This window comes from Nyctereutes procyonoides, unplaced genomic scaffold (genome assembly GCF_905146905.1).
Source record: "Nyctereutes procyonoides isolate TBG_1078 unplaced genomic scaffold, NYPRO_anot_genome, whole genome shotgun sequence".
NCBI lineage: Eukaryota > Metazoa > Chordata > Mammalia > Carnivora > Canidae > Nyctereutes > Nyctereutes procyonoides.
The window spans coordinates 47650673-47674098 of NW_026575052.1; the positions used below are offsets into that span (position 1 = coordinate 47650673).

The following is a 23426-nucleotide window of genomic DNA, read 5'->3' on the forward strand; positions in this document are numbered from 1 at the left end:
TGCCATATGCTTCCATGAGCCCAAAGTGCAGGCACGAAGATAGAAGACCAAGCCTATTAATCTCCAAGGTGACTCTCAGGAGCTTCCTCTCCAGAAAGAGGGAGGCGACTGACAACCTGAGGCCAAGAGTGGTGGCAGAGATTCATGTCAACAACAAAGGAATGGGCTCTGCTTCTGCACAGAGTGGGGGCACAGCAGAGGGGGAGAATAATGTGTGCTGATCATCAACAACTGGATGCCCCCAATGGAAGCACCCAAGTGAGCTATGGCTGGGAGTTTTTAGGTCCATTAAGCATCTCAACAGGGACTGAAGAGAGGGCTAACCCACAGAACACTGAGAAAATCCTCAACTCAAGTGCATCAGTGAGGAGAAAAGCACAACAGAACTCAAAAGAGATAGGGCAGATGGAAATAAGAGGAAATAAGGTCCTGAAAAATATCCTCCACCAAGTGTGAAGGCAGAGGAGGGGTATGTGGAAACGTACTTGTGTGTCCACACAAAAGCAATCCCTCTAGCAACATATTTGCTCTCTTTCCTGGAGAAAGTTAAGGTCACATCAAACCTTGACAGGTGTCACAGGAACCAAAATGCACAACGTGGAAATTATGGGTGAACACAGTATACATCCACAGTGACATAAGAGCTAACTAACTGATAATATCCGAACCCAACTCTGGTCCAAAGAAACTTGCGTTCATATATTCATATTAAGAGAAAGGAACTGAGTCACCTAAAAACTTAGAGCAAGATCTGTGGACCCTAAACCATGGCATACATTTCACAGGTGGGGCCTAAGATGTCAGATGAACATTCTTTATCTTAATGGTTACATATTTATTTTAATGTGTATTAAAGAATAATATGGTGAGACCATCAAATTCATGTTATTAGAGATTTTACTGAGTAGGATGAGGCCATATAAAGAAGTGAGAGACTTTAATTTTTTCTCCATTTCAATAATCCAGCTTAGACTGAACATTTACTTCAAAAACTCAGAAGAATCATGTCAGATGAACATATATGTACATAACAATGATAGCTGAACATGTAAAGAGAGAATGATCTGATATTATAGAGAAGAAATTCTCTTTCCATATAGCTAATGAGAACAGGATAACTAATATCGCAAAAACCACAGTCAAAGGAGATGACTGAGGCTACTGAGGTCAGAAGTGATACAAGTTTTCCATGAAATTGCTGGTACTAGACTTTGTGACAAACTGGGAAGGTTGACTTTTAGCCAGCATGTTCAAAGGACCAGAAACATCACAAGAAAAATTCTCAGAAAGATAATTTCTTTTCCCAGCTCAATATTCCCTTTGCTGGCATTTTTACCCTATATTTAGGTTCCAAGGCTCACTTTTAGGATATATATCTAGAACCACTCTTCTAAATAGTCTTTGGAAACCTTACTTAGATTCTCAGCAGCTCAAACTTATTCTGTCAAGCTTCTCCCAATGACTCAAATTCAAAATTCCACATTCTTCTCCTTTGTTTCCTACATATAACACACTGCAAAATTAATTTTCATATTCCTTTTTTCCTCTCTGTTCCTCCTACAATCTGCTTTCTTTCAGATTCTGTCAAGAATTGGTAACATAATGTTGTAGGAAGACTGGAGGTTTGCAGACAGATAAACCTTGTTCTGAATCCACTGACTTCTGTTATAGGAGTCTGTAAAACAATTTCATCTTTCTAGACCTTAATTTTATCATCTCTAATAAGTACCAAGCATAGCACAGTATTAAAAATGATCGTCGTGGATAGATGTGCTATTATCTCATTGGTGTGTAGATTGATTGATTGATTGATTGATTGATTTAAAAAATGTGTATCGAGTGCCTACTGTAAACTAGAAACTATGTTATGCACTGGAGCTTTTGCAAATCAATTTAAAGAAACGCATTAAACAACAGCATGTGAGTTATGTGGTTGTGGGCCAAAGAATGAATGAAGATTTATGCAAATGATTCAAGTTTGGGAAGTAACTGAGCTAAGTATTGAAAATTCCTTTAAACTGGAAAACATCATCCTATGGAAATACACAATTTTTTTTTTTACCCACAAATTACCCGCAGTGTTTATTTATACTTTCATTCTATGGAGTATACTTGGTGAAGTGCTTTGATAAAGTAGCCTCTTTTTTTTTTTAAAGATTTATTTATTTATTCAGTCAGAGAGAGTGAGAGAGAGGCAGAGACACAAGCAGAGGGAGAAGCAGGCTCCATGCAGGAAGCACGATGCGGGACTCGATCCAGGGTCTCCAGGATCACACCCGGGGCTGCAGGCGGCACTAAACCGCTGTGCTACCAGGGCTGCCCAGTAGCCTCTGTCTTAATCCACAGTCAAGATAGGAGAAAAGTTAAGTGTGTGAAAACATGACAATGACCTATTACCTGCTCATCTAACTATGAGAGGTGGCTGGTTACAACTTGGGGTGGGGTGCCAGCAGAACCTTACAGCTCCTGGCCAGTCACCCACCCTTCCTATGGTACTTTCCAAGTCAGCTTAGGTATCATTCTAGTTCCTTGAGAAAAAAGGGATTTCCAAAACAAACTATAAAAAGACTATGTGTATATGCCCACCTACATAATTTTCAATGAAAATGTTTCTTCTCTGAGAAAGGGAGGAAAGCTAAGCTCCCCTCAAATACCTGAAGTTCCAGTCCTGTTTCCAGGGAGGATTTCCTAACATTCAAGGGAAGACAGGCTGCTTCACTGTCTTCCTGTCTTCCATCCTTCTGTCCACTGTCTGCAGACAGAGACATCAGCAGCTCGTTTTGTAGCTTAGGTGTGTTGTGTCTGTTCTCACACATGCATACCTTTCACCTCTACCTTGTGTGATCAAATTAATCTTGGCTCAAGAACTAACTGATTTACTCCTAATCTCTCTCTCTTCTTTCTTACATACACAATATGTATATGCTTTGAAACCTATTCCAAAGCTGCTTCTGCTTCAACCTAAGTGTCACCAAACATTAGGTGGCCACAGCTCTCCTGGCAAGGTGAAAAACACATCACCCCATAGCCCAATGTTGTTCATGACAGATATGGGTGAGACCAGTCCTGTTCCAAGTTTTCCCTGCTACACTCAGAGGGGCCCAGGCCATGTGCAGACCAAATTAAGAATGACTCAAGCCACATATTTAAAAGGAGTATAGGCTATCATTTGAAGAGAACTCAACCCTATAGGGGTCAAAGCCCTAAAACTGTGCATATCCTTTGACCTAGAAATTCTTCCAGGAATTTAGCTTAAGGAAATGATCAAGTCTGTGAATAGATTTAGCTACAATGATAACAGTAGATTTACTCATAAAAGCTAAATACCTGAAACAACCCAAATGGTGCTAAATTTACCAAGGTCTAGCCATTTTATGGGACAGTATGACATCTTGAAATGCAGTGCCGTTTTGGGGGCAGCAATTATTTGTTTTCAGAATAATAATGAAGGCCATTACCTCTGATATAAAAATATCAGATAGAAATGCTTATCTGATAAAAAATGCTTTTTGTAAAAAAAAAAATTTGTAACAAATAAAAAGATGCCAATCCACATATGCATTTTCTCTTCTCCTCAAGGCCAAGTGATTCATCCTTCTGATCTGTGTCTTTACTGTACCTCATAAAGGTTAACACCACCACCCCCTTATATCTATTGGGCATTTACTCTGCACTAGGTACCCTGTGAAGTGCTCTAATCCATACCACAACACTACAAGGTAGAAACTATTACCCATGTCTTCCAGAAGAGGAGACTGAGGCCCTGAGATCCTAGGTAACGTGCCCATGTCACGTGCTGCCAGAGCATGGCATACACAGAACTAGCAGCCAGGCAATCCGGTGCCAGGGCATGCTCTCAACCGTCCTATGTTCTGCAGTCTCTGTGAATGGACACATCTGTCTGGGGGAGGTTATCACGGTGACCTACTGTTACCTATTCACTTGTCTACTCCCCTCACTCAGTTGTGAGCAAATAAGGTCCAATTTTTACATTCCCAGTCTCTCGAGGCAATGTGCAAATGTCATTTGTATGAAAAAACTAGCCTTAGTATTTGAACATCATTAAACAATAACTAGTAACAATAGCAGGCAGCAGCTCTCAGCTATCAGCCCTTGCCAAGTCTAAGACTTGTGCCAGATACTTAAATGTAAAATTTTATTTACTCCTTAACAAATCCCTATGAGACAGGCACTATTATCCCCAGTTTACAGATAAGCAAACAGAGGCTGAGAGATGGTAAAAGGCTTTCCCATGTATTGCTGGCATGAGAACCCTGGTCTGACAGGCCTCCGAGCAGAGCTTGAGCCCTCAACTCCTACACTACACCACTCAGCTCTCTTATAATAGAAGCTGAAACAAGCCTGAATATTTTAGGGCCCATTCACCTGATAACTACAAAGAACTCCGTTCTGACATGAAAAAAAGATTCAGTAAAACCCTGGTGATAACCTTGCTGTCTGGAACAAAGAGAGTGTTATATTCTCTCATTCATTCATTCATTCATTCATTCCACACATTTATTAAGTGTCCACTCTATGCCAAGGTTCTGTGAGAGGTGGAGTTAGAAGGATGAGCAAAGAAAGGGCCTGGCCTCAGAGTCACATTCAAGTGGGATAACGTGACTCTCACTAATAAGCATTTAATGACAAATAGAGAAAAAGAAATGGGTTCTGTGGGAACTGCTAACAAAAGAGGGGCCAAAGCAGCAATACTGGAGCCGAGCTCTGACTGTGCCACAGGAGGAAACAATGCTTAGCAGTTTGCCCAAAGGAGATACGGAAAAGCAAGTGGCCTTAAAGCAAGTGGCCCTGGCCTTTCAATCTTCCTGTCTCACCAGGCTTACTCAGCAATGAAACTGGGGAGGTTACAGACACACACCATCCTCAAGAACACACAGGACAGCAGCAGATAGAGAGAGGCCACAAGTGTGCCACCCTGAGCAGGTGGGAGGTGGTGGGGGCCATCCCTTGAACACCTGCCTAGCCCTGGGCAGTAGGACTCACGTTTCTCTGCTGACTGCATGGCGTGGAAGAGTGTCAGAGGCCTCTCACTGCAGGAAGGTGGTTTGGAGTCACTGCTCTTCTTCCGGGACAGGTGCAGCTGGGCATTGGTGAGAGGCATATCAGGCACGGTGTTAAATATCTGCAAGTGAAGTTTCAGAGAAGGGTTACATGTTGCTGTGAGTAGGGGAACAAGCACAGGCCCCAACCAGCACAACTGAAACCTTTTGGCATCCAAGAATCAGCAAGAAGACCTGAAAAGACCACCAGCATTAGCTCAGGACTTCCTTTTAAACATCTCTCAGAATGGACATTAAACATTTTTTTTCGGAAGTGTATCTTGGAGTTTGGTAACCCTTCACTCCCATTTCTAGCCCTTTCTGCTGTCACTTTCATTGATCGTCTCTCTCCTGTTCTCTCCAGTGGCAATGGGAATAGACCTCATGAAATACAAGCCATTGTCTATTAATAGGGCTTGGAGGTTTTTTTGACTACCTTTGTCTAGAACCAGTTAATCAAAACCCTTTACCTTTCCCACTGGTTCTACTGACCAGTTCTTAATGACCACTTGGCAACTTTCTTCGAATTGGAAACTGCATTTAAATAACATTCCAAGAAGCAAGCCCAGAGCAGGACACCAATTCCCAGTCCTCAGTCATCCTTAGATGACTTAGCCTGCTTTCCAGTTCAGCAGCTCTGTGGTGTCTTTGATGCTGAGCGTTTTCTCATTTAAAAGGGGAAAAAAAGGTTGATGATAAAAGTAACCAATACTATGGACAATTTGGAAAATGTAGACAAGCATTAGGAAAAAAAAAGAGAAAAACTTTCTAATTCCAGTACTTAGAGACAACCACTAGAAGCATTTGAGTTTTTAATGAACGTTTTTAGGTTTTTACTTAAAAAAAAAAAAGTCAAGTCCTAGGTAATAAAAACAAAAACAACAGACAAAAACTGTGACGATTCCTTTTTTTTTTTTTTTAACCAGATACAAGTATAGTAGAATTATTACAACAGCTACACCTATTACAACAGCTACACCTACAGGGGCTTACCATGATCACCGTTGCCACCACACAACGTCAATTCCCTAGGGATTAGTCACTGCATGTGTTTTTACCCTATGGCTCATTCAGTTCTCAATGACCTGGAGAATGGGTACTGTCCTCACCATTTATAATGAGAAACAGGCAGAGAGAGTACCTGCCATAATTAAAGATACAATTACAGATAACATAGAAAGCTATATCCCTAGATTTTCTTGATTTCTTTTTTAAAGATTTATTTATTTATTTGAGAGAGAGAGTGGGGTGGGGGCAGAGGGAGAGGGAGAGAGAAAATCTCAAGCGGACTCCTCAGTGAACATGGGAGCATAACATGGGGCTGGATCCCAGGACCCTGAGGGCATGACCTGAACTGAAACCAAGAGTTGCATGCTCAACTGACTGAGCCATCCAGGTGCCCCTAGATTTCTTTTCAAATGCATATAAAATGATAACACTAATTCATTTAATCAGGAAAGACCTTTTGAGGATTTACTTCATACTAATGACTCTAGATTATCACACTGCACGAGGGAAACATTCCCTGTGGTTGGGAGAGTTTGCATCCAGTAGCTGTGATTTACAGAGTGTTTGCCATGACAGGTACCAGATTAAGGGCTTTGTAGGAGTTACCTCATTTAATGCCAAAAAAAACCATTTTCCCTAATTGAGATTACATAATCTACACAGTTTTGTACCTTATACATCTAACATTATATTTCAACATTTCTTTCTTTGAAAAATCTTAAACATGATTCTGTTTAAGATATCAATATTTATTGATCTGCTCATTATAATGTCTCACTCTGGAGCAAGTCTGGATTTCCTCTTTCTCAACAATCATGAGTAACAAGAGAAAGGTGGCTCTTAGCAGCCCCCTGCCTCTGCCCTCAAGTATAGCACTTCCAGCCATCCCTAGCCGAAAATGTCTGAAAATGAATTCAGACTTGTGCTAGGCCTCCACTCCCTCGTGTCTGGCATCCCAAGTTTTGTCCCTCTTTTCCTAACTGGAAATGAACTCCGTGGGCAACTTCCTTTATCTATGGGTCACATTAGACATACCACACTGTATTCAAAGGCCCTCTCTCCTTTGTGTGTGCATTTAAAAGCAGAACTCTGAAGCTGATATATAGAAAGTGAAGTCATAAGAATGATGAGAATTTCAGCCAAAACAGCTGCTCTCCATGGGCTGGCAGGTCCTTGGGCTCCAATGATGCCAGCCAGCTGGTTAAGTCAGTCTCGCTCCCAAACACAGCTGTCTGAAAACAGCATTATCATAGTTTCCCTAGGGGACTGAATTTTCAACAAAATAAACTGAATCACAACATAGCTGAGTTCAACTGGGGCGAGGGGTTGAGAAGGGCCCTTAAAGCAAAAACAGCAGAATGTCCTGGCTTCCAGAGGAGCTGGCACCCCCAAAAAATAAGTACCGGTGCTAGGCATATGTGCAGCCTTCTGCATGCTGCAAGGGAAGCAAAGAGAAACTATGGTCATGTCGAGCTCACAGACAACAGCCTCTAAGAGGCTTTCTCCCCTCCCTTACTGTGTTCCCCACACAATGCTGAGCTGCAAGGCTCTCCCAGGTGACCACCTCATGGCACACTATTATTCCTGATATTTCAACTGTGCTTTTGTATGTGAGCATCTATGCCTGGCAAGCACTGTGCTAGGCACTTCACATGACTTCTAAGCCATAGGTCAATTCAGCATATTAAGCAGGGTGAACATGCCCCAGGAGAGATCCCCTGATCTGCCATGCAATGAAGCAAGAGAGGGGCTGGCTCTGGAATGCAAGGCTGCGACTCCTCACATCTGCACTCTCCACTTCTTCAGCTGTCATTACTCATTCAGCTCAGCTTTTCCAGCCAATCTTCACTCCAGAAGCCATGCTCCAAATGCACAAACACAGATTTCAACAAATAATGGTGCCTCTTAGCAGCCCCCTGCCTCTGCCCTCAAGTATAGCACTCTTAGCCATCTCTAGCTGAAAATGTCTGAAAATTAATTCAGACTTCTGCTAGGCCTCCACTCCGTCGTATCTGGCATCCCGAATTTTGTCCCTCTTTTCCTAACTGGAAATGAACTCCTTGGGCAACTACAAGGGGTACCAAGAAAATCGAGATACATTTTAATTTCAACTATTACCGAAAATGTGAGGTTGAACTCCTTCCTAAAAACTGTAGGAAATGCTGGAGAAGCAAAGAATAGGTTTTGAGGAAAGGCTGTGGATTTTGGCAAATGCATGAAAAATTGCTTCCAACACAATGTTTATACACAGCCAAGCAGGAAGAGCATAGAACACAGGAGAGTAGTTCATTCTGCACACTGGTAGGTTTCTTTAAAAGAAAAGTTGTTTGGCCATACTGGAATCAGTTCTAGGAGATTTTCATCAGGGGTTAAACCTACAGTTCCAAAGGCCAGTTCTCCAGTCCAGGCTGCTCAAGAGTTCTGATGGGGTTGTTCTCACACCACAGAATGTCAAGTGCCAGATACAAGACTATCACCATTGTGATTACACACGTTTCCAAAGTGCAAGGGCACTTTTGTAAATGTGACCAAGTCATAGCAGATAATACAAACTTACATGAAGGAGTCTGGAAAATCATTCCCCAAATTACTGTAGTTCATTTAACTCTGAAACGTGAACAAATGCAGGCTATTTAAAGCCTGCCTATTATCTGGCCACCTTCTAACCAGGCTAAAAATTTGTCTCTGTGCTAGAAGTTCAAGTAGGAATTCTGATGATAATCTGAATTTTTCATAATTTTGTTGGTTATTCCAATCCTGTTTTGTTTGGGAGAGGTAATAATTTCAAGAAAATCAAGTAAAGTTTCATTAGTTCTGCTGAGAAGAATCATTGTACAAATGACCCTGCTGAATGATGCAAGTGTAAGTTCCTATTATCTACAAACAACGGATTTTTTTTTTTAAATTTTTATTTATTTATGATAGTCACACACAGAGAGAGAGAGGCAGAGACACAGGCAGAGGGAGAAGCAGGCTCCATGCACCGGAAGCCCGACGTGGGATTCGATCCCGGATCTCCAGGATCGCGCCCTGGGCCAAAGGCAGGCGCCAAACCACTGCGCCACCCAGGGATCCCCAAACAACGGATTTATGGAGCTCTACCACATGGCAGAAGGATCCACACATTTCACAGAGACTTTCTAAATTAACACAAAAAGGGGGAGATTTATTCTGTGCCCCAAGTGCCCTGTTAATTCCGTCCAAACTTACAAACTAATACTGAGTTAGGAACACTTTAGAAATAAAAGTTATTGGGAAGGCTGTAAGCCTTCAACTCTGGATATCTCTTCCAAGTATTTACAATTTCAAGCTTCCACAAGTAGAATTAGCAGACTTATAGATACCAAACTCCTGTTTCCGCTTAAGCTATACAGGAGAGTGCTCAGGGTACCTTGGCTTCTGCAGTCACACAGGCCTGGGCCAGGTCCAGGTTCTGTTGCTTACTCAGAGGGCAACACCTAGAGCTACACTCACCTCACCATCATTGATAGCAGTGTCTTTGCCATATCACCCCAAAAAGGACAGCAAAGGAATTTACAAGCAGCATTTGGGTAGAAAGCAGAGAGGCTGGGAAGTTAGACAGACTTGGGTTCAACTCAGGCAAGAGCCTCAAGGCCTGTTTCCCTTGTGCAAATGAGGATCTAATACCTGCCTTTTAGAGCTATTGCAAAGTTAAGTGCCTGGCATAGAACCTAGCAAAGAGTGGACAAGAAGTGGTAATGGTATAAATGACAATAAAACAACCAAAATTTGTTGAGTGCTCATCATGCTAAGTTATTTACATGAATTATCTCATTATTTTACTCACAATAACTCTATAAGAAAGGTACTATTATTCTTGGCATCATGAAGGTGAGAAAACTCAGTGAGATGAACTGATTTGTCCAAGGTCATATACTTTAGTGCAGCTGGACTGGAATTTAGTATGACCATCTGGATCTTGCCCATGTGTGGTCTTTATATGTAGTGTTAATTTGAGAGACAAGAGGACAAAATAAGAAGATTTCAAATTTTATAGTCCAATGGATCTGACTTTAGTTGCTTACTAGCAAGTAGTTCTGTGACTCTGAGCAAGTTGTATAACTCTCTGACCTTCAGATGCCTCATCAGTAAAAACTCCCAGGAGTGTATTGAAGACCAAAGCACCTAATACAGTTTGACACTCAGTGTTCAAGAGACATTACTGCATTCAATAAAAAAGTATAAGAATGGAAATACTGGAGACTCAACAAAGAATTATTTTCAGTCAGGACACGAGGATTTAATTTATAAGTGCAAATTTAATTACTGCTCTTTGTAAAACATCGATCTTAACTGTTTACAGCAATGTTAAAATTTGCTGTTCTTTTCCCTTGCATCATCTACAAAATTCAAATTTCACTGCTTGCCCCCCTGCCTGCCTGAGGCCCATCTTGACACAGTAGAACACTGACACTTGCAGAATTTGTTGTTGGCCATGGCACATACACATTTTTACACCTTTTGTGATCCCATTCATCATATGCTCCTGTAATTTACAAGGATTAGGATCCTCCCTATAATGTGTGGGGTACACTCTTTATTATGTGCTGTGATTTTTATGGGAAGAAAATTAGGTCATGATAAAGAGTTGTTGGGTCTTTAACTGCAAAGTAGCTCTGAGACAATAAATCAACGACAGAGGCCTGGGGATTACAAAGTAAAACAGAAGGGACTGAGCATTTTCCTGAGACACAAATGCATCAGTTCCAAGTATTAAAGGATCAACAAATCTGGGCTTGTTTAATGTGAGGAGTGTCTGCTTTGGGAGTGGAGGGCTGGAACCACAGAGCAGGGCTCATACACTACCCACACTCCTTCTCATGACAGGCAGTGCAGCAGGGCTGCTTAGGGCCAGAGAAGCTGTAAACCCAGCTCCTTTCCATGAGAAGCTGTAAACCCAGCTCCTTTCAAGTCTTATTTAGCAGGGCTCATTTACAGCAACAGTTAAGAAGCCAAATTCATAGGCTACAGCTACAGAAAGGTTTTTTTAAGGACAGCTGGAAGTCTGATACCTTATTGATATCAGTCAGCATTTTGGCAGAGGGATCAACAATTTAGAAAGTAGTTTGGTGAGTTTTATTAAAAGTTCTTAAGAGAAACCAATTTCATTTGGTAACTGAGGGCATAAATAGATGGCATGGGTCCTCCGGGGGTGCCATGATTTTCCCTATCTCCAGAAAGTTTCTATTTCTTGTTCTCTTTGCTGACAGAGAAAAAAGATAAAAACAAACAAAACCCCACCCTATTTAAAAAACATTAAAGGAGCGTCACAATTCAAACAATGCTCAGTTTATCTGGGATTGGGAGGGAATATATAAATTTAGATCCACTACTCTATCACATTATGAAGAGTAACTTGCACAGCACTTGACACTCAAAAAAGAAAAAAGGCCTGTGACAGAAGCATTCCAGGCCAGCATATAAGTAAATCTAGCTTAGTTCTAAACGTAACATGGATAGGACCAAAAAGAGTATACTCAGGAACCAATGGAAGAAAAAGTAACAAAGAATAAAAACCAATGAACACATTAAAAAAAAAAAAAAAAAAAGCCATGACCATAGTTGCAAGATTAGCTTCCCAAACAGGCAACAGTACTAGGGATTATCTCAATGTAGTAATGCATCCAGGTGTTCTTCATCATCATCATTAAGGCTGCATATCAATAGCTGCTTGAAATATCAAGAAAATGAAATAGAACTGCCAAACACTCATCAGTTACCAGAAACTGTTCAAATCAATTGTACTTTATTAACTGATGGACATTTTGTGCACAAATCCCAACAGTGGTGCAATGGATTTCAAGTCCACCAACATTTTGGTAAAAGCAGATCAAGTCAGTTTGGTGGGCCCAGAGCAAGTCAGATCAAGACAACTGCATTGAAAGACACTATCATTTTAATGGGAATGCAAGGGTGCTTAGGATTTGGTGCTTATACTAGATGCTCGGGGGGGGGGGGTCCCCTTTACCAGCTCTTCTCCTTGACATATAAGATTAAAAGTTAACATATTTTAAAAGGGGGCACTGATCTTTGGGGCATTTTTCTAAGAATTAACAATTCCAAGATCAACACTCCTACTTCTTCCAAAGCAAACTGATGAACTGGGCAAAGAATCATGATGACTTCTTTTGTAAAAGATCAATAGGCATTAAAAGGGGTGATAGTGATAAAAGCATGTGGTGCATAGGCACATGTGCACACTCATATTCTGCTTTATGTGCAGAAATCCTTTTGAGTGCCACAGGCCAAAGAAATGTGGACCATTACACAATGAGCAGGTCCAATCCTACTCTTACAGGTTGGAATTTAACAGGAAAATATAATGCACATACATATATGTTATTAACCTGAGATTTCACATTTAACCAAAGCTATAAAAAGAAAGCAGTTTGTGTCCTTGGTATGGTGTTCTTCCCAAACATCTAAAATTTTCAAAGTTACTGGCAAGGTAACCTTTAAAAAAAATAAAAGGAAAATATTTTAAGTAGCAAAATTCCTGGGCAACAGAGAATCTTAGACAATGACAGCACTCAATATTTTGTTTTGTTTTAGTATGTTAACTAGAAGCATATAAATATTGGTAATATTCACTAAAACTTCAAGTATTGGCCTGCTTGATGTTTTCAGGCTCAGAGTAATAAGCTGTGAGCTGGGCAAAGATTGTGTCCCCATACAAAAATGATAAATTTTACATAATGGATGGGAAGAACTAAAATCTTTCCCCTTTGATGTGTGATTACAGGCTAAAAAAACATTTTGTTTTTTAAAAAGACTTAAGACTATTCTTCTTAGGTCTCATATACTACAAGAACCAAGAAGAGACAAGCGTATAGACTTATTGACAGGAAATGATGCCATAAGCTAGAACTTCCCTTTAAAAGTCTGGCAAAGAGGCGCCTGGGTGGCTCAGGCTGTTAACTGTCTGCCCAGGGTCCTGGGATCCAGCCCTGATTGGGCTCCCTGCTCAGAGGGGATCTGCTTTTCTTTCTGTCTCTTTCTCTTTCTCTCTCTCTCTCTCTCTGCCTGCCACTCTGCCTACTTGTGCTCTCTCTGTGTTAAATAAATAAAATCTTAAAAAAAAAAAAGTCTGGCACAAAGAATCAAATAAAAGCCATTAATAGGATCTGACTCTATCCGGTGAGAATAAAAGCTGTAAATCAAAGGTTACACTCTGAGACTTTTTAAATATAAAGCCACAAGTTTACAACAGTACAGTCAAGTCTATGATTTTTATGCTTTATTTAACAAGTGATTTTGATAATAATCAGAAAACAATCTGGTTCAGCCTCCAGGAATGTCTAAAGTGCTGATATAATCATTTCAACCCTTTAAACTGGAAACCTGAAAGCTCCCATTTTTCAGGGGTAAATGCAAACCCTTTCCCATAGCTTTCAAAATCCCTGATGGTGGGCTAAAACCATCTACCTGGTGGCATTTCCCCACCACTTGCTAACATAAAACCCATGTTCTTTCACAACCGTATCATTTTAATATACATGAGTTGATTAATCCCTGGGAAGGCTGTCCCTCATGTCTCAATTCTTTCTCTGCCTAGAAATGTCTGAGCCCAATAGAAGCAGAATTAAATGATTTTTTCTTAGTGATGCCATATACTTTACTCAGCTTATCGGATGTCATTTAGCACACTGTATCATGTTTAGTCACATCCTGATAAAATTGGAGGGCCTTGGGAAAAAGGTCTTGTCTTTCTCTTTTTTAGTCAGTAGTAGATGCTCAATAACTGACACAGCACAAAGATAAACTAGAGCAGGTTTGAGCAGCTTGGGTTGTGAAATCAGTTCAGATCTAGTGCCTCCTCTAAGGGTTGTTTCTTAAATTCTTTGCGGTACAGGTTCATAATTTGTAAAGTAAAGGTAAAATATGGACCTTATAAAAATTAAATGATATGGTGGGATATAAAGCTGCTTAACACAGTATCTTACAGAAAAAAAGCTATAACAACATTTAACTATTACTGCCATTATTACTTCTAAACTATGTACATTACAAACTATATCCATTTCCTTCAATTGAGTAAGTAAATCAGTATGTATTACCGAACGTGGAAAAAGGAAGATCCCCACCAGGCCCCAAACATGATCCCCATCTTCTAGCTTTTTCCTCTCTGACTCTACTTACTGTGGGGTATTTATCTCCTATAACTGTTCCAAACATTGCTCTCCTCACTGGGTCTGTGGGAGGAGGTGAAGGACAGAGTTTCTGGCCATATGCCTTAGCCAGTTCAAACACAGAAGCTTTTTTCCTTCTCTTCAAAAAAGATGCTTCATCAGGTAAAATAAATTGAATTTTCTGGCTAGCAAGCATTCTCCGCACCCATCTTCTAAATGTCAAATTTAACAACAAAGATGTTTTTCCAGTTTTAGACATTGATGAGTTAGTTCCCCACACAGAGGCTTTCAAAGGGTATTTGAGGACTGACTTGTCAGTATCACCAAATGTTTGATGTCCCCTGGTTGTGTAAAAAATGGTAATGCTGAGGAGAAGGAGAACACTTTCTGTTAGAAATACTGAGGAACTGCCTGGGTACAGCACAAGCTTCTCCTAAGAAAGCAATGCCTTTTGCAATAGGACCTACAAGCAGACCTACAAGCAAAACTCCAGGCATGGGGGTGAGGACTTCTGGTAGAACGCCTGCACAGACAGCAGCCACAACTGCCCCTTTGCCTCTGTGTATGTACTGCTTCTCCAGTTAGAGGTGGGGTCTCTTTCCCATCCCTTCAGTCTGGCTGGCCTAGTGACTTGTTTTGACCAACAGAACTGAAGCAACACTCTGTCTATTCCAAGTTGATGCCGTAGGAGGCCTTGTAGCTTCTGTATTTGACTGCTTGGAAGTTTGGCCCAGACCACCAAGTGACAAGGGATCACATGGAGATAGAGGCCACAGAAAGAGGATCAAGGTGTCTCAGCCGATAGCTAGTACCAAGGTTCCAGACATGTAGACCCAGGCCATCTTGGATCATCTAGCTGCAGTCAAACCACCCCAGCAGATGCCATATGGGACACACAGGAGCCCTTCCCAAATTTCTGACCCACAAAATTGAGAGAGAGAAAAAAAATCCTTGCTGTTTAAAGTCACAGATTTGGAGATGATTTGTTATACAGGAATAGATAACTGCAACAGGCATCTTATGGTTCTCTGTCTCTGAGTGGCTCCAGTGGCTAGCCTGGGTTTCCATGGTCTCTTTTCATACTGTCTTCTATTACTGGGTGCCTTCTAGTTTTATTCCAAGAAACCAAGTAAACACCTTCTACAAAATGTTCTTAAAAACCCAAGAGAATATTACACCAGTCATTGCAGGGCACATACATTTAAGACCTGTATTCAGGCTTGTTTCAAGCAAGCATACCATCTCATGCTTTCCTTGTTGGCAGACAGAATGAAAAGATGCTGTTAGAAAGCATTTCTTCAAGTGGGGTTTCAGAATTTTGCCTAACTTGTAACCCAAAATTTAGAAAAGTAGTCACTCATGGACATTTGTGTATGTGTGTGCATATTTCTAGAAAATTACAGCCAAGCTGAAGGGAATGTTCATTAAATATTAACTAAGATCTTATTAGTGTGAATTTTAAAGAAAAAGTCTCTGACAATATTCATCAGAGGACATAAAAGTGCTCTAGATTTGATGACTACAGTTTAGTTCTATTGGGAGGAAATTTATCCAAAGCACTGTTTCCAGAAAGCCAGGGGCCAGAGCATGGCCATGCTTAGGATGCTTAGTAGATGAACTTCATAGGCTTCCAAAGGAGTCTAAGACAGTAACTGCTCATTTGATACTAGACCAGACCTAAAGATACATGATAAACAGGGGTCTAGCTGCCTTTATTCTAAGTTGTTTTTACCAGAAAGGCAAACCTGATGAATATGAAGGATTTTCTCCCCAGGAGAATATACATATCCAGGTCTTGCAAACCTGTGGGTTTGTGGCACATCAGGGACCCCAGATTAAAAACCTCTATCAAGGTGGTACACTAGCTCCTTGAGGACTGGAGAAAGGCCCTCCAGGGCAGTCTTCATCCCAGAAATGTTCTCACTTATACTCTTTCATCACTGGCTCCCACAGGAACATAAAACCTCAGTGTGATTCATCCCACTCTCTGGCAGAGACTAATAAAAAAGAACATATAATGAAGCACTGTAATACTCTTAATACTGTATGTATCTTAACAAATACACAGCAGAGAGTAATATAACTTATAACCCACCAAACCAGATGAGTATTTTCCACTAGTTCTTGCCCATATACTTACAGGCCTGGCCATGCACTTCATATTTCATTTCTATTTCTGTATTTTGTGCCCTAGGCAGGATAGTTGCTTATTTACACAAGTTTCAATATTGTTATTAGCACTTTCTGGTCCTTTTTTTCTATCACGCTACCTTTGAATTTGCTTGCTGGCTTTGAAAGTCCAAAGACACCAAAAAGTTATATTTCAAAAATCAATGGACACTGCCTGTTATAGGCTTAAATGTGGTGTCCCCTTTGGGGTAATGGAACATAATCAAACTTCTCATTCTTTGTATATATGGCTCAATATTTAATATTTTATTCAATAAAAGATTAAGTTATAAAAAGTATTATTTGGGGAGAGGGAGACATGTGACATTCAGAAATAGACTTGAGCTCTATTTTCAGAACACTCTGTTGAGACTGCTAAAAACAACGGTTTATAGTTATTTAACCGTACTTCATACCAGATTCTTGTCCTTTACATATAATACCTTGTTTAACCCTCACCGCAAACCAACTGGAAGAATGTGCCTAACTGGCTAGTTGGTCATCAAACTTGCTTCCCCTTGCTCTGAGTACAGGGTTAGCTTGCCTTCCCAACCTACAGTTAAGATGTTGCCATGTGACTGACTTCTGATTAACAGAATGTGGAAGAAAATAAAAAGTATCTTCTGGGCTTAGTCCCTATAATCTTACCCAGTCTTCCAGACTCTCTCATTTCCCTCAATTGGTTAATTGCAGAGATTTGCAGAGTAGAAGGCAGAACCACCAGATGGAAGGCACCTGGGATGCTTAAGTGCTACAAAAGATACTACCTTCTTAATACCCAGAGTGAACTCTTAGTGTAGCAAGAGATAAACATCTATCATCCCGAGTCACTGATATTTAGTTATTTGTTGCAGCACTTAGACTGCACTGAGAGTACTTGCATGAGTACAGAGAGGTTAAGTAATCTGCTTATGGCCACATAACTAGAAAGAGGTGGCAGATTTGAGTCCAGATAATTTGTCTTTATAAACTATTTTTAACTTCAATTATATTCCCTTTTCACAAGGTTCATTTTTCTCATATATCACATACCTATACCTGATTTAACTATATTGGAGGGAGGTGGTTGGGTGGAGGTCCAAAGTTCAGAATAGAGAAAAGATAATTTCTTCAAATCAATCATTTGATTTCCTATTTTTTTATTAACCATGTAAAAGGGACACCAGCCTATACCACTTAGGCAACTTGGCAGGATACTTGTCGCTTTGTAAAAGTTTATATTCAGAGGTTCTTTAGTAGTTATTTATGCTCCACAACAAATTACCTCAAAAACTCAGTGGCTTAAAACATTTAGTGTCTCTCCCAGTTTCTGTGAGTCAGGAATTCAGGAGGGGCTTAGCTCAGGGGTCTCTTAGGAGGTTGCACACAAAGATGTCTGTTGGGGTTGCATCATCTGAAGGACTGACCAAGACTGAAGAATTGACATCCAAAGTGGCTTACTCACATGGTGGCCAAATTGGTTTGCTTGTTGGCAGGAAGGCTCACTTTCTCCCTCACAGGGTTGTGTGAACACCTTCACAACATGGTGGCTTGCTTTCCCCAAGAAAGCAAGTCCAGAAGCCAAAGCAAATGCTGCAAGGTCTTATTTGATTAGTTTCCAGAGTCATACTCTATAAGTTTTATAATTTCCTATTGGTCACATTGGGATCAATACTGGGATCCCCTCCCTATTCAGAGAGGGGACCACACAAGGCAGTGAATACCAGGAGATGAGGGGCTCTTGGAGCCATTTTGGAGGCCAGATACCACAAAGCCCTATGTACTGAGTACCTACTGAGGACCTGGGGACAAAGCAGTGGACAAAACAGATAATATGCATGTAGGAAGCATATGTCCCAGCAGAGGTCAGAAAGGCAACATATTTAATCAGTAGGCAAATTATGTACTATATTAGGAAAGGCTAAGTGCTATCAGATAAAATAGTTTCAGGGAGAAAAACACTGGGGTTGGGTCTATATATAATCTGAAAGAGAGAGATCTAGGTGGGCTTCATTTAAAAGGCTGAAAAGAAGTGAGGAAGTATGCCACAAAGTTACATGGAGGAAGACTGTTCTAAGTACTGGGAATAGCAACTGCAAAGGCCTTGAGGTGGGCGTGTTTGTGATATGCAACAAACAGCAAGGTAGTCAAGGTAGCCACAGGAATGAACTATAGGAAAAGGCCATAGATGACATGAGGTAAGTAAGAGAGGCAAGAGCAGAGCCTGTGTAGGACCTTCCAGGCTCTTGTAAGGGCTCTTGACTTTCACACTGTGAAATGGGGAGCCACTGGATGGTTCTTAGCAGACAAATGATATGACTCGACTTAGCACTTAAAGAATCTCGCTCTGGTGGCTATTATTGAAAAAGGCTGAGAGTGTAAGAAGGAAACAAATCAGGATGCTGTTGTAAATATCAAGATAAGAGATGATGATGGCTTATGTTAGAGTATTATCAGTGCAGACAAGTGGTGAGAAGTGGTCTAGATTTATTTTGCAGGTTATTTGGCATGATTAAACCACCATCCTAGGTAGTTTTCATTTAGGAGGGGCAGCAGTGTTTAAATTATTTTTTTTATTATATCCCAGCACCGTGGCTGTCAAATGGCGTCCCAGGAGACCCTACAAGTTCTGAGAAGTTTCTTAAGGATTTGCTACTAGGAACTAAGGTGGGACAGATGTATGAAACTTCATGGCCTCCACCCCAGTTTTGTAAGGGCAGCCCTGTGTTGATATACTTCATTATGTGCACTGAGACAAGAGAGATCTTTTTAAGAAAGACCAGAAACTTCAGTGCCCCAAAAGAAAAGACAGACTCTCCCCAACACCCATACAGTTTGAAAAAATATACTGTATAGAGAACTGGAGGGTAAACTAGGAAAAATATTTGCATTATCGTTAAAAAATGTTTACTCTCCCATTAATATGAAGGAAAAACACCCCTCAAATTCATGAGAAGACCATCATGTGAAAAGTAGGTAAAAGGCATTTTCTAGAGGATGCTCACAAGAATGCCTACTTCATTGGATTGTTGTGAGGATAGAGTAATAACCCATACAAAGTGCTTAGCACAGTTTCCAGTACAAATGGAATGCTTAACCCATGTTGCCCACCATAACCACCACCACAACCACTGCCGTTAGGCCCCTACTCTCCACTGGGCCACTGCCGCCATGACAAGATGATGACTATCACCAACATCTTGACCATCATCAGCATCATGGTGTTAAGAGCCATTAGCAATGGGAACCTGCATCAACTCTGAATGCCATTTTCAACCCAAGTTCTCCCAGGGTAAATTCTTCATTCACAGTGACCAATGACACGTTACCTTTTCGTGATTTTCTATTAGGATCTCAATAACAATGTTCTGAAACTTGATATCCATGATGGCTGCTACTGTTTCTTCCTGAGGACGCAGCAGGGTGGGTCCAAACACCACGCCAAGGTTTGCCACTGTCATCAAATTCTGCTTGTGGTTGTTAGCAACACTGGGAGGAAGGAAGAGAAAAGGCACAAATGAGATAAAGACAGTGCAAGTAGATACTGACTTCCCTGTGCCTTCCCTGCCTTCAGGCTCCGCATCTGGTAGGAACCAGACTCTGGAACATCTTAAGGTGTCTTTTGAGTCCAAGGAGAGACTTCTCTACTCATATTTTTGTCCCTCAAAGTATTAGAAATCTTCACCATTCCAGCTATTTTGGACTTTCACGACATGACACTCCCTTACTCATTTCTGTTTTGCCTACCAACCAACCAACCAACCAACCAACCAACCAACCAAAGCAGCTTCACACACAAATGTAAAACTTTGCAAATTTGAATCCCTGCTCTGCAAACTCAGATAACTACTAATCTCTTTTAGTTATGGCTTTTATACTTGGCTACTGCTTAAACCACTGTGATCTTTAGCATTTTCTCTAGTGCAAATACAAAAACTCTTGATGGCTTTAATACACTTGCAAACACAGGCACCAAACAGACCTAATATTTAAGAAGGAGAGATCTTAAGAAATTCAGCACTTTAGGCTCATAGTATTAAACCTCATTGCATTAAACATGTGGCTTACATTAAGTGAAACGTGGCATAAACAGAAACAAAAATGCACTACTATATATCCATATGCATGGCTGTGTTTATATTGTCACTTATACTCAAAGTCTAAGGAACACACAGGGTCAGCAGTAGCTGGATCTAAGTAATCTGCTAAATACATATTTTTGGATAAATACTACTCAAAACATGTATCTGAACTCCATTCCCTGGCCACCATGACCTAGCTATAAAACTTAATTGCTCATTTGCAGGCCCTGTGTTTAAAAATATACAAATGATTTACTAACAACAAATAAGTTAAAAGTTAAGCCCAATTTAGTATTGTTAAGAAAATATTAGGGGCTTCCCTAAATCACCTGTTAGAAAAAGGAAACTATTCATTACTAGAAACTAGACAGAAATTGGACAGAGATAGCAGTTTGTACAGACATACCTCCCTAGCATTTAGTGCTATTTATACAGAGTATTTTTTTCACACAATTCTATAAATGCCTGCACTGTTTCTCTTCAATACTTCTATTTTGTAGGAGAAGATGTTCTACTGCCTTAAGTGCTGGTTGTGAAACTGAGCCTTCACTGAAATTACTACATCAACCAATTTTATCAGCAGATGTGGACCTTTCTAGAATTTTTTAGGGCTAAAAGTCTAATGTCAGAAAAACTTTCTCCTCTGAAAGTGGCAGGGGGGTGGTTAGGTCTGACCTTTAACTGTGAAACCAATCAGGTACTAAGAGAATTTGCTTTTAGAGTACTAAGCAAGGAGAGTTGCCACTGATATACTGGCCTCTTTCTGGTCCACATAAAAATATTTTGCAAACATATTTTGAGTTCTAGTGGAATGTCTTGATTTTAGTTACATAGCCTCCCATCTATCCAGAGCTGTATCACGTTTCTGAAAGTGTTAATGCAGCAGGTCAAGTTCTTACCCAGCAAAGGGGAAAGACTTTGGTTCTGTAACTTAGTCAATCAGCAAGTATACGTATCTATCTATAAGCTGCTTGTAACATCACTTCTTTTATCATGGCCTCCTGTGTGCTAGAAGTGAATTCCATGTCCCTGTACTTCCCCCTCCCAAATGAGCAAAGTCAGTAGGCTTACCCCTCCTGCCACAAAAGTCCCTTGTGCAAATGAGTCAACAAGCTATTTATGGATGAAAGTACTTTTAAATTGCAGACCAATATAAAAACGTATGGTTTGGATGATCATCACTTTTTACCATCAACACTACATCTGACTAAACGAACAGCCTCCTAACTAGGATCCCCGACTAGCATCTCTAGGGTCAGCTTTATCCTGACTGCCACCACCAGTTACTATATGTAACTCAGCCTTGATCAAGTTATTCACCTGCTGACAACTACAATGGCCTCAAACTTCACTGGGTTATTGGGAGAGAACATAATGACACACTGTGTGTAAAGTGTTTAGCAAAGCTACTGTTGTTTGACTGCTCTGATAATAATGATTATAAATCCTTGATGGGCTCCATTGTCTTTAATGTAAAGCCCAGACTCTAGTGAAGTAATACACATTTGTCCAACTTACCTCTAAGCCCTCCTCTGCCACCTCCCAGCTCTGGGTCCCTGGACAAGTGACTCAATGCCTAAGCTTTGGGCTCATCTTTAAAAGGGAAGGGAGGTGAATAATATATCTACTTCATGAGGGGGTTGTTAGATTAAATATGGTAATGTGTGGGAAACACAGTAATTATTATAATAATTTACTACTATAATAATTTGCTCTTCCCACTTTCATACCTGCCTTTGTCATTCTACTGCCTAGAATGTTCTCTTACTCTTCTCAAATATCCCCCCTTCTCTTCCTTTCTGCAGTCTCTGTCCAGTCTTTCCCCAATCCTCCACCTCTCAATGAAAGCAGAAGTACTCTCTTTATCACATGTTATTAATGTCTTTCCCACTGCCTTAGGATAGAGACTGTGTTTATTTTAGGTGGTAACACCAGCAGTGAGCACAGTGCCTGGCCCAGGAGAAGCCCAGTGAATGTTCATGAGGTGTTAAATGGGACGTGTCTGAGTAGGCACAAAACAACTGTTCCCAATCCAGCTACTCATAAAATCTTCAATTATTATTGAAGATTTTTTTTGGGGGGGAGGGATATATCTCATATATTCCAATCTCCCTTTCCAGAGTCTGGAGCTGTGTTTAATTTCTTATATTTAATTAATGAATAACAATTACTCTAATTTGCAGGCCCCAATGCCCAAAGGCATTGGGAAAAAAAAAGGTACAGTAATTCTAGATAATCAACTCTGAATACAAATAGGCTTGAGGCCACTACCCATCATAATTCATTTCCTTTTTAATGATCCATTTTATTTTAGAACTTAAAAAACACATTGATCTAAGGCTTATTAAACTTTTTTGGGGGGAAAGCTATACCTTTCGTGGCTAACTACCATTATCTTTTGGCATAATGAAGTAATAAATTGATCTGTCATTTGATTATTACTGCTCACAAGTTCACATGGCTATGTTCATTACAGTAGAATGAATTATTAATGGCTTGAGATCTCTATGTATCCTGGGGAGAAAGGCATAGACCTCAGCCTCTACTGGCACCAGCCATCCATTATAGCTTGACAAATTTACAGATGTGTGGGAGGCAGGCTGGCAGAGCACTAGGAAGGTTGGTCCAGCAGAGGCCACAGGACTCATTCATTAGTGAAGTCTGTAAAACACCGAGAGTGCTTTCTGGGTTGGTAATTGAACTGCATGAGCTCTTCCTCACATAGTCCAGAATGTCATGTTGAGTCTTGACTTAAAATCCATACACAAAGGTTTCTTGTGCATTGCACATTCCACTGAAGAAGTCTTTGACATGCCTTTCAGATCCCGAGGTCTACATGGACTTTTCTGTGGTGCCTTCTGCAGGAATGGCTCATTCGATAGCCTTCATTTACAGGTTGCAGAGAAACAGTTATACATGTAATTTCAGTTACTGGGGGGAGACCCAGTTCCTTTTGTGACCACTAAGTTTGCTGTTAT

The 23426-nt window shown here is 40.5% G+C and overlaps 1 protein-coding gene across 2 annotated transcripts in view; it reads right to left on the bottom strand.

Moving 5' to 3' along the window:
• The window catches only part of ARHGAP26 (Rho GTPase activating protein 26), a 418379-nt gene that overhangs the window by 83597 nt on the left and 311356 nt on the right, over window positions 1–23426 (bottom strand). For both annotated transcript variants that reach the window (XM_055332159.1, XM_055332158.1), the window contains exons 18-19: window positions 19696–19855; window positions 5005–5143 (exon numbers count right to left, since the gene is read on the bottom strand). In XM_055332159.1, the coding sequence (XP_055188134.1) occupies window positions 5005–5143; window positions 19696–19855 (299 nt within the window). The remainder of the gene's footprint in view (window positions 1–5004; window positions 5144–19695; window positions 19856–23426) is intronic.